This window comes from Adiantum capillus-veneris, chromosome 26 (assembly GCF_014529385.1).
Source record: "Adiantum capillus-veneris isolate H3 chromosome 26, ASM1452938v2, whole genome shotgun sequence".
In the NCBI taxonomy this organism is placed as follows: Eukaryota; Viridiplantae; Streptophyta; class Polypodiopsida; order Polypodiales; family Pteridaceae; genus Adiantum; species Adiantum capillus-veneris.
Genome location: NC_140956.1, coordinates 108,140,458 through 108,152,510, shown reverse-complemented (window position 1 = coordinate 108,152,510; position 12,053 = coordinate 108,140,458). Strand labels below are relative to the sequence as shown.

The following is a 12,053-nucleotide window of genomic DNA, read 5'->3' as shown; positions in this document are numbered from 1 at the left end:
TGGTCAAAAGAGTGAACTGCTGTCTACTAGGTCAAAAAACGGCTGTGTGTGTGTGTGATTGAGAGAGAGAGAGAGAGAGAGAGAGAGAGAGAGAGAGAGAGCTTCAAATAAAAAACGGCACGATATTAAGTTGAGACAAATTTTTTCCCGAACACTGCGCTCGGCTCAGATTTTAAAGTTGATTGACGTGGTTGGGTGTGATTGAGAGAGAGAGAGAGAGAGAGAGAGAGAGAGAGAGAGAGAGAGATGAATGAAATGGTAAATTAACATCTTCACTGGATGGAGAGAGAGAGAGAGAGAGAGAGAGAGAGAGAGAGAGAGAGAGCTTCAAATAAAAAATGGAACGACATTAAGCTGAGACAAATTTTTTTCCGAGCATTGCTCTTGGCTCAAATTTTGAAGTTAATTGAGGTGGTTGGGTGTGATTGTGAGAGAGAGAGAGAGAGAGAGAGAGAGAGAGAGAGAGAGAGAAGAGAGAAGAGAGAAGAGAGTTTCAATGTCGTAGGAAACTATCCCAAAAGGCTTTAAAGATCCAACCAACAAGGAGTTGAGAGAAAGACACAGAGAGCTGCAGATAGAAAACGGCACGATATTAAGTTAAGAGACATTTTTTCCCGAACACTGCTCTCAGCTCTGATTTTAAAGTTGATTGACGTGGTTAGGTGTGATTGAGAGAGAGAGAGAGAGAGAGAGAGAGAGAGAGAGAGAGTATCATCAACATCGTCAATAGGCGGCGTCTCGCTCTCTCTTTCAGAAGAATGTGGGAGGAAATTTAAAGAAATTAGGTTTATTTTTCAGGGTTTCATACTATTTTTCTCTTTTTCGCGACAGGGTTTCTCCTTTTTTGCCTTGCCCTCAACCGGCATTTTTGAAATTGAAAACGCCACGATATTAAGTTGAGACACATTTTTCTCGAACACTACTCTCAGCTATAATGAGCTACCTGATGTTGTTGAACAATGCTGGAGCACACTTTTGTGAAATTTGTCAAGAGTGAGGAGCTTGAAGGTAAGAGAGACCATGCCGCCGAAGCGGCGGCGCCGTTTTACTAGTAAAAATTAAAAAATCTTGAACAATCCAACCAAAATAGGTAAAGGGTATTTTGAGAATTTTTGAAATTCGAGAAATATTTTGGGAATTTCCACAAACCACAAGTTAGAGGGTATTTTGGTATTTTTCCTTATTTAAATTAGTGAGAATAAGACATTGAAAGTGTTCGTGTTAGAAATACATTGAACCCGCCAGCAATACAAAAAAGGAAGGAATGAGCGCTTTTGACACGTGAGGAGGAAAAGTAAAGGAGAGGGGCTGTGGCTTTTTGAGAACCACCAAAGCAGACGAGGGGTGTGGCTGTGAGGTGATGCTGCTGGGTTATCCTTGGAACCTGGGGAACAAATAGGAGAGAAAGGAATATCTGTGTGTAAGTGCGTGAGAGAGGGAGTGGGCGTGAGTGAGCGATGGCTTCCTCTGTGGCGCTCTCAAATTCTCTAACCTCCTTGGCATGCGCTTCTGCGAGCCATGTAGCCGCCCGCGATGTCAGTCCCTCCTCCTCCTCCTCTCTCAAGCTCGCTTCTCCGCAGCTCTTGGGAACAAAGCTGCAGCTCTCTTCCTCTTCAGTTTCTCTCTCTTCGCGTTCCAGTACCCACCTTCAACAGCTCACCGTTTGCAAGGTAATCTCTCTCGTTCTCTCTCTGCCTGCTCTGTGCAATGCACATTCATTCTCCATCGCCACCCAATGCAGGTGTCGAAGGGCGATGCAGCGCCCCCTTTCGCACTCAAGGACCAAAACGGCAGGAAAGTTTCGCTGTCGCAGTACAAAGGCAAGCCCGTGGTGCTCTACTTCTACCCTGCTGATGAGACGCCTGGCTGCACAAAGCAGGTTTTCCCCTCTTTCTCTCGTTCTCTGGTTTGAGTTCGAAACTCGATAAGCCCATATATCACAAGAAGTTTTGAAAAATATTTCCCACATTGTGACTTACCTCAACATCATGAGCTTCTGTGAGGTAGGCGCCACATACCTAGCTAGGTACGATTGGCGCAGAGACAACCGACCCTTCTCACATTGTGACTTACCTCAACATCATGAGCTTTTGTGAGGGAGGCGCCGCATACCTTGCTAGGTACGATTGGGGGCAAAGGACCGCCGGCCCATTGGGCTAGCTAGGTACGATTGGGGGCAAAGGACCGGGTGGGCCGGCGGTCCCTTGCCCCCAATCATACCTAGCTAGGTATGCGATGCCTCTTGAGCAGAAGCTCATGATGTTATGCATTGTATGAAAAACACTTGCCCCCAATCATACCTAGCTAGGTATGCGATGCCTCTTGAGCATAAGCTCATGATGTTATGCATTGTATGAAAAACACTGAGAGAAAGACTCCGTTTTCCTACATGAGAACATTTCTAAACCTTCTTGTGATAGTGATTGCCTACAAATAATGTACGACGATTCAAACAATTTTCTCTCTACATTACGACTGATGAGGGTGCATATACCCCCTTCTAATATGTTACCACTTAAAGCTTCCCTCCTCTTCGCAATTTAAGAGCCATCCTTTCACATGGATGTTAGCTACATTGTCGTGTGCATTCAACAACCACCCGTTAGAAGATGACACTCATGAGAACTTTTATTTGTGGATTGAGAAATAATGGGTGAAATGCTTGAAGATGACACCATGTGAACTTTTATAACTAGATTGAGAAGTAATGGATGAATATACAACTCTTAACGGTATTCCTAATGATTAAATTTTTTTTTTTCACTATATTACATTTATTAGTGTAATTAAATTAAACGCCAAAGGAATGTTAAGGCAAGAAAAGAAGAAAGAAGAAATGGATAGTAGACCATGTATTTTATAGGGGGATGAAAAATCTTTTGGCTTTCCATTTCCATTGGGCTTTTTATTGTTGGGGAGAGCCCTACCGACTTCAAAAAAATATAATAAAAAATTCATTACCTAGGTACATAATGCAAGGACACATTAAAGAGAAGAAAACACTTAAGAATAAATAGAAGAGAAGACAAGGTGAAACTTCACAATGGTCCACATCTATATCTATTCTATATATATATATCTACTCTATATATTAAGCAGAGAGGTATTCAGGAGGCCACGTGACGCAATTTTCTTTATCCGACAATGTGGCCTTACATCTCCGGCTACAGTGAGGACAGTGCGCGGAGAGAGAGAGAGAGAGAGAGAGAGAGAGAGAGAGAGAGAGAGAGAGAGAGAGAGAGGCCACACTAGTATATTATTAAAAAGAATAGTAAAAAGGCAAGGGAGGCCTCCACTGGTTGCTAATGGGTGCAGCCAGAGCTCTTCCCCTCCCTTTGGCGTAGCTAACAACCCACACCCTTTGGCCATCGTGGCAAAGCCAGCAAGCGTGCGAGTGCACACTTGGAGTTGCAAGGAGGCTAGAGTGGAGGTTCAAATTAAGTCTTGATTTGCGGGGAGGAAGGCATTCACGTGGCTGTCAGCACCTTTGCGCGGCCGCACAACAAAGTGCACAGAAGGCAGAAGGCATGTGGCTCCCCGTAACTCGAGAGTAGCTTTGACCCGTTATTCTTTAGCTTGAAGATAAACCACCACCTGAAGGTGAAGGTGAACCACCGCCAGCTCTTAGGACTCCATGCACCTCCACCCATGCGTGCTCCTGCTCCTCATTGCTCTCTGTGATGAGGGTGAGGGAGGCACCTCAAGGCGATGCCAATGTCTCCTCAGTCCGGAGCCCTCGGGAGTGAGCTCTGAGCATCTTTGAAGGGCAGCCTGCAAAGCTCCAGCTCCGGCCTTGATTTGCGGGTCTTGAAGGGCAGCCTGTGAGGCTGTGAAGCTCAAGCTTGGCCTTGATATGCGAGAACCTACTATATTCTATATACCTGCTCACTCCTTTGCATCCGCCCTCAAACAATATACCCAAGCTTCAGGTGATGCAGCGCTGCTCATTGAGCTGTACCGTCAACCTCCGGCCCCGGTCACCCAATCCACCTTCTCTGTGCTGCTCATGATCACCCATCATTGGGGGGCTCTTTGTCATGCATACACCTTGCCCCTCCCCTTTAACTTTCCCAACCCCGCTGCACCCACACTTGCTCCCTCAACCATTGATCCTATCAACCTGTCGCGTGATTGCAGAAGCACCCGACTCTCTCTCTCTCTCCCCCGTCTAGATTTTCTTTCTTCAATACTCTCTACAACCCTCAAGCGTAACCGCTCTATCCTCCCTCAACCGCCTTCCCTGCGCCACTTTCCTCTTCATTGACGTCCTACTGCTTATCTCCTATGCCCTGGCAAGGGACGCCGACCTCCTCGAGAGATTTCAACGGTCAAGACTTATAAGTTCTCCGAATATCAACCATTGGGATTTAGATCGATTTAGATGGAAGGGGTCGCCTCAGGTTAGCCGGCGCATGCAAGATCAAGTCAAATGCATTAATGGCGACATCATCGACATACAAGTAGCTTCTGGCATTTGAGCCATCCCCAGTACTGATGGGAGGAAGCTTCTCATTCATGGCAAGGGTAATGAACTTGGAGATGAGATTCTCAGGATAATGATTAGGGCCGTAGACATTGTTGTTGCGCGTAGTGATGACGGGAAGACCGTGGGACTTGCCGTATGCCATGACAAACTGCATCTCCGCGCTCGCCTTGGTCGCAGAATAAGTATTTGAGGGGAGGAAAGGAGAGGATTCATGTCTGCCCGTGGCAAGAAAGCGAGAGTAGGCTGCGGAATTCTGGCAGTGGTGGCCGGGGCTCCAGGAGTCAAATATTTAAATTTTATTTATTTGTTATTCAGTCGCCTGGGGGAGAGAGAGAGAGAGAGAGAGAGAGAGAGAGAGAGAGAGAGAGAGAGAGAGAGAGAGGCGAGAGCAGAGTTCCTAAAAAATGTGTCTTTTCTTAATATCGTGCCATTTTCAATTTTAAAAATGACGATTGAGGGCAAGGGGAAAAGGAGAAATTCGGCCCCAAAATAGTGAATAGTGTAAAAAGCCAAAAAATGGACCTAATTTTCTCAAATTTCCTCTTGGAAAATTCAAGGAAAGGAATTTTGTATGTTTGGGAAAATGATTTTTCCCGAACACTGCTCTAGAGCATAATTTTTAATGTCTTGCTGCTCATCAAAATGTCTCGGGGTGCGGGTGGGTGAGTGGGTTGCGAGATACTTCAACGGATTTGGCACGATATGTAGAGCACTGCGTCGAGCGGCCTTGGCCACTTGCATGAGGTGTGCCTGCTCCCTCTGCCTATTACTACCCTTTGCCCTTGGCATCATGTAGCTGGCACTAAGCAGGGGCCTCTCTGTTGCATCCGACTTGTTATAGCGATCATTACCTATAGCTCCCACACTTGGGCTACATCACTTGCGCCCTCAAAAGACCTGCCCCTCCTGCTCTCGCACTCAACAATGCCTCCCTTTCTTGCAAGTTTTGTCACCATCTCTGTTCGTGGCACTACTTACTCTTCGCACAACGCCTTGCCAGCACCATAATTTGTATTGATGCTCTCATCCTGCATATGGATGCTACAGTACTTGCTCAGGTATTGAATGAGCTATCTCTCTCTCTCTCTCTCTCTCTCTCTCTCTCTCTCCCCCCCCCCCGCCCAATCAGCCAGCCGGCAGTCCCAAGCCTCACAACCACTACAGAAGGTTAGAAACAAAGGCGAAGATGCTCCATTTCACACCAAGCAATGCTAGAGGCCCCTTAATGATGCAAGCTGTTGATATGTTGAGTCCACTGAACTGGGCCGGAATGGCTTGCATGCATTGGCAATATTTTATATGTAGCCCGTCACTCTTGTCGTGCTTATTGCGCTCTCCCCCCGTGAGTATGTTGGAGCTTTTCAATGGAGAGAGCTTCTGCTCCTGCACCACTAAGTATAAAACTAAAGAGTTTGATGCCGAAGTGCCCTTCAGTTCGTTCTCTGTTTGTCAAGCCAAGAGCATGTAGCAGGCCCTGGCAGTACCTCTTCGATAAAGCAGAAAACTCTTCTATGATTATGTTGTGAAGGAGCCCTTCCGATTCATGCATTTCCGGGGTCCCTTGGGGGTTCTCTGAAAGAGATTTTAAGGGATGCTTTCATTTAAGAAGGGTAAGTGCAGATGGGCGGGCAATGTTAGGTCTGGTAAGCTTGGCAAAGGCGAATCATGATTGGCCATAAGGAAATGCACAATCACCCTCAGAGTTGCTGAGAGGCGTTCCGAAAAAGGAGGTAGAAGCAACTGAGAAGAAAAAGCAGCCAGCCGAAGGGCAGCTTCTGAGTGCACCTACCATTGTGTATGGGTTCTCCTTCATCCTCAAGAAATGGGGTTGCTTTGAGGTTGGGGATCTCAGGGAGAGTTGGTCATGAAGTGCACCCGAGAGAGAGAGAGAGAGAGAGAGAGAGAGAGAGAGAGAGAGGCGGTAGAAGGCCGCCGGCCACACTAGTATATTATTAAAAAGATAGGAGTAAGGCTCCACGTGGCTAGAAATACTTATAGCCACTGGCCTCACTCCTCCTTTGCCCTCCATCGTGTCCATGTTGGCTCCCACCCTAGCTATAGTTTACCTTCAATTGTGCCAATCCTGCCTTGAATTGTGGGTACAATGGGCCATTGGCCTGCCCCTGCTTTACTTGTATCCTTGACGTGCGGGCACACCATAGAGGGGCCCTTGACTTGCACGCACACCGGCACAGATCACATCATGTGCCGCAAGGCCCATTGAGTTGAAAAATCACCGCGTCTCGCAGAGGTGTGGGTATGTCTCCTCAATGCGTCGACACGCTGCCATCCAAGCTATCATGCCACTCAAATGACTGCATCTCGCCACTCTCTGAGGTCCGTAGTAATGACCCCCCTTTCTCCCCTTTGCAATCATTCAGAGCTCCCGTTCAAGATAAGTTACTAGGTTCTTACCTCCTTCTTGATCGCTGTAGCCCAGCTCCTTAAACTCTGATCGAGTGATTCGTTTTGCTCCTCTCTCTCTCTGGATTTGCAACTTGGTCGACATTAAGGAGATGTCTCAGCTAGATTGCTTCAGGTAGGCCCTCCAATCACGTCGAATCCATGTTTCACTGCTGTTGTTGCTGGCGCCATCACTTCCATCCTCACTCAATCCTAGTAAGCGACTGCTGCAGACTACGTCTTCAGCTCAAAACCGGATTAAGTTCTAATATCAAGCTGGTATTCATCTAGGTTCAATCCCATGTAGCAACATTTCATTCCCAAAATCAACGTGCACGAGGATCGAGAAGTGCAGACAAAAAACCAACCATTATGGCGACCAACTTGCTAGGCTTTGCGTATATTGATTGTACTTGCTTCTCAATAACTTCTCTTTCTCTTTCATTGCCGTTGAAGGCGGCCACTCCACCGGAGGCGGAGTGAGGCCCACTCATAAGGCTATTAAGAAGAGAATAATTTCATAATAAGAGGTTTCGTTGTGAAAGAAAAAAATAGAAAGTGACAATGGACACCAGTAATTTAAAACATGTGGTATCATAATAAACATTACGTTGTTTTGAAAAAATTGTAATAATGAGCTATTAAGATTTTAATATATTTTAAAAGTATAAAAAATGACTTTTGACACAATACTCACTGCCCCTCTTTATAGAGAGAGAGGTACACAAATATCAATACCCTCTCACAAGAGCTTAAAAGAAATAATGAAAACAAGGTGACGAGTAATAAAGGCTTGTTTATGGGGAGATAAGAGTTGTGGGGAGTAAGGAGGTGATGCAAATTCAAAGAAGGTAAGTGTTTTCCATGGCTTTTTTGAATGGTGAAGTCAATGGATTTTCCTAAATATCACAATTATATCTTGGTAATGCAATGGAGATGAATAGTGGGATGAGTTTTCGAGGAAGGAGGTTCTTAAAAAAAGTGGATGTGCAGAGTAGAATGGGAGGGGGAGTCTATCCGAGAGGCAAGTTTAAAGAAGGGTTTTTTAATCCAAAATGAGTAATCAAGCTACTAAAGAATTTAATGATCAACACCACATGACTAAATTGCATTAAGGAGATCTTTATTCTTTTTCTTTTGGGTCATACTCACACTCATGAGTAGAGAAGTTATATTAACTCTATCTATGTATCCCCAACCTTGAGAACGATCATCATCGTATGAGGAGCATGTAATGGAGAATATATGGAAGCCAAAGGTTCCATAGTACATGAAGTTTTTTTTATGGAAGGTTATTTGGGGTGCTCTACCGACGGGGGTGAAGATTCAGGAGAGAAGGATTGGGTCAGATTGATGCTTGGGGTGCAGGTTCACTAGTGAATATTTGACCCACCTTTTCATGGACTGCCCAGCTATAAAAGGCCTCGCAGGGAAAGTATGCAAGTGGGTCCAGAGAACATGGAAAATTAGTGTTTTCAAGACTGATCTATGCTTTGGAGGTTAAAACTCAGGTAGTCCTACACTCCTCGTCAGCACTCAGATTGTCAGATACTTCTTCTTTCATTATGTATGGCAAACAAGGAACGGCCGCGTTTTTGAAGGAGGATTTGAGGTGGCAAGCTTCGCAAAAATTATAGAGGAAAGCAAAGTGCTAATATGGGCACTCGAACGCAAGCATCACTCGGAGGATTGGTCTAGGACTACTTGTGCCTTGTTGTCAGCAGACGGAATTCTCGAGACGGTGGCAAATCTTGGCCATCGATAAGAGTGGCTGCCCTAATAGCCGTTGTAATTATGATTCTTGGATGTTGTCATGGCTTAACACGAGCATGACAAAACCTTGTCGGCTGCGCAATATAATTCACTCACAATTGTGAGTTTTGAAAAGAAAAAAAAGAACTACTCACTTTATTTGTATTTAGCAAAGGATTGGATTTTGAGTGTAATTGTAAACCATCGGATAAAGCTTGTTGATTAGTGTTATATGGCTACAAATTTTCTTTTTTTACTGTTTCTTGTGGGATCTCCTTTTAAAGTGGCATTGACCGGATCATACACAATTTTTTTAATTTATTTTTCCTTTTGAACTTGTTACAATGCTTTCAAGTGTTTTTTTAGTCATTATGTTTATGTTTATTGGTATCTTAGCCGTTAATAGTCACACTTGTTTTCAAAAAACATAGTATTTTATTGGTGTCACTTTTTTGTTTTCTCTCTCTCTAAAAGAAGGTTCCTATTATTACAGTGCTCTCAATAGCTTTAACTAAAACTTTCACCTTGTTTTGTTTTGTTTGAGAATGCTCTTGCACCACAACTTAATACCGTTATTTACGACCTCAATTGATTTTCTTTTTCTTGTTTGTTTTTGTTTTAGTGAGCTTTCAATTTGTTTGACCTTAATAGAGACATTTTTTGAAAAATATACTCTTTCCATTAAAGCTTCTCTAAATAAACATTTCAAGTCTGCTGTTTGTAAAATTAAATAAAGCGTTTATTTATTTTCCTTTGGCTTTTTTCTATTTTTTTGCAATTTTTAAGGATAGAATGTAAAGTAAGACTCACGATTTCTACTTTTAACACGTCTACTTTTTCTTCAACGAGATAGAGGTCCCCTCTCATATCACTATCTACTGCGAGGTCAACCAAGAGGGGATCTAGGGCCCAGGTTGAGGGGAGATGCACGGCTTTGATCTCCATCGTCCGATCGTCACGATGCGATGAAGTAGGGGCAAAAACATCACCTTGAGGTCACTCGTAGTTTAGTTCACCGGCCTTGCGAGACGTGGGCCTTATCTGAGACCTCTTGATTGCCACACGAAAGCCCTATCGCCACGCTAGCACGCGTCAATGCCCATGTTAGCACGGTAGACGGTGACCCCTTAGTTTATCCAACCTAATTCACCCCTAGTTCACTAGGCGATCGGACAATTGAGATCAAAGCTACTCTGTGCCCTCAAATTTGGCTCCTAGATCTCCTCCGGATAGCCCTCGTGTGATATAGTGACGAGTCCCTCCCCTTTTTTGGGGGGGGGGGGGGGGGGGGGGGCTTGTCAAAAATATTTTTCCTAGATAATAGAAATAAAAGTAGACTTAAAACACCCAAATTACACAAAGCTTGCGACGGTCTTCGCTTGACAGATTTGCTTGGGGTTTCTCAAATGCGCGACGATAAGATCTTCCACCAAAAGTTTTGATCGTCACTTGCGTTCACATAAATGGATGCAATTGCAATAGGTAAAAGCAAACTGGACTACTATGCTCCAGAATGAGTACAGCTTCTGTTGAGTATGAACTCATGTCTTGCGAATAAAATGAAGCCAAGTAGGATTGCGAGTGAGGATAAGGTTTATAAATGGAGAATGTGCCGTTTTACCCTATATTTGATGTCTCGTTAATAAGCACACTTCGGAATCCTTCAATGGACAGAAAAGAGATATTTCTCGGGATTGTTCCTTCTCGATTACAAAGCAAGAGCGAGCTTGCGCATACAGGCACACATGTGTGCTATTTTAAAGTGGTTACCACTTGTTATTTTTGTTTTCAAGTTGTTGTGAAGCAATGCTCGTTGTAGGCCTAGTCCAACCTACAAATTCTTAGATAGACCGCTAAATTGCGAGAAAACGTACAAAATTCAAATTTTTTTGAGCCAATTTAGTGTAAAATCCTTCAGATATAAAATCCTTCAGATATAGTCAATTTGTCTCTCAACATTTTTCACATGTGGTTTTTCAGGTCTTGATCAAAATGGTTTTTTCGGTGAAGCCGTATGAATTAATGACGTAACGTGTTGTGCAGGCGTGTGCATTTAGGGATTCATACGAGAAGTTCAAGAAGGCAGGAGCAGAAGTGATTGGAGTGAGCGGTGATACCTCAGAGTCTCACAAGGTAAAACAAAGAGACAGAGAGAGAGAGAGAGAGAGAGAGGATGTGTCCGATTAGCAGACAAGTTTGAACCGGGGCGGGTCAAACCCATATAAAATTCAATGCGCAGACAAGATTCGAACCGGGGAGGTTTCTAAATCATGAATAGAGAGAGACACACGCCATTGGTTCGACCCGTGAAACTGACGGGCGGAAACCGGATGAGAGAGAGAGAGAGAGAGAGAGAGAGAGAGAGGTGTCTGTGCGCTAACCTGGTGTGTGTGTGTGTGTGTGTGTGTGGGGGGCAGAACTTTGCCAAGAAGTACCGGCTGCCGTACACGCTGCTGAGCGACGAGGGGAACAAGCTGCGGAAGGAGTGGGGCATCCCGGGCGACTTCTTTGGGTCGCTGCCAGGCCGCCAGACCTACGTCATCGATAAGAAGGGCGTGGTGCAGCTGATCTTCAACAACCAGTTCCAGCCCGAGAAGCACGTCGACGAAACCCTCAAGATCTTGCAAACCATGTAAAAATCATCAAACCCTCCTCTACTTTTGTACTTATACCTAACCTCTCATCCCTCATTTTTGACCAACTTCTCTTCTACATGTGAGAAATTTTTGCGCTCTCTCTCTCTCTCTCTCTCTCTCTCTCTCTCTCTCTCTCTAGTTTGGTAGTTTGGTTATTCATGTTCCCTTTTCAATGAAATCTTGAGATCAAGACTCTTCGGTTAGATCTCTTAGGTCTCTTGAGATTGTTCCTACTACCTTAAAACTTCTCCTCTCCCTACTCTCTCTCTCTCTCTCTCACTCACAAGTGCGCCAACGCGCGCACATACACCTTTCTGCTCTTCAAAGGTTATTAGACAAATCAATGTGTTATTATAAAAATTTGTCACATGTATGTTATGGTCATGCGGGAACTCCATAACATACATGTTTAAAACTAAGATGGTATTTACACAAAGGAAAAATTAACAAAATATTCTTCAAATTTGTGGAAACTCCCAAAATATTTCTCATATTTTGCCAAATTGTATGAAAAATCCTTTTTTTCCTCATGATTTTTGAAATTCCCCTTGTTTATCTCACGAAACATCTCCAAAGACAATTTTCTTTTGCAACTCTTCTTGAAAAGATACGTTACCTTTCAATTGACAATGACAGAACTAGGATTTTAGATGGTATTGTGGATTCTCAAGATTAGATGCTTCATTATTTGTTGACATAAATTACTCTATTTATGATTTAGGAGTATTTTTGCAGTCTTCCTTACACTAATCACTGTGAGAGACAATTCATACACT

The 12,053-nt window shown here is 44.0% G+C and overlaps 1 protein-coding gene and 1 pseudogene across 1 annotated transcript; both read left to right on the top strand.

The window, feature by feature from the left end:
- The first annotated feature begins 1,358 nt into the window (after positions 1–1,358).
- PRXQ (Thioredoxin superfamily protein) lies at positions 1,359–11,375 on the top strand. Its single transcript, XM_086500967.1, has 4 exons — positions 1,359–1,670; positions 1,742–1,879; positions 10,685–10,774; positions 11,059–11,375. Exons 1-4 carry the CDS (start codon positions 1,458–1,460, stop codon positions 11,275–11,277), a joined length of 660 nt encoding a protein of 219 aa, XP_086357093.1. The 5' UTR covers positions 1,359–1,457; the 3' UTR covers positions 11,278–11,375.
- LOC147423971 (uncharacterized) lies at positions 5,540–6,491 on the top strand (annotated as a pseudogene).
- Positions 11,376–12,053: the final 678 nt, after the last annotated feature.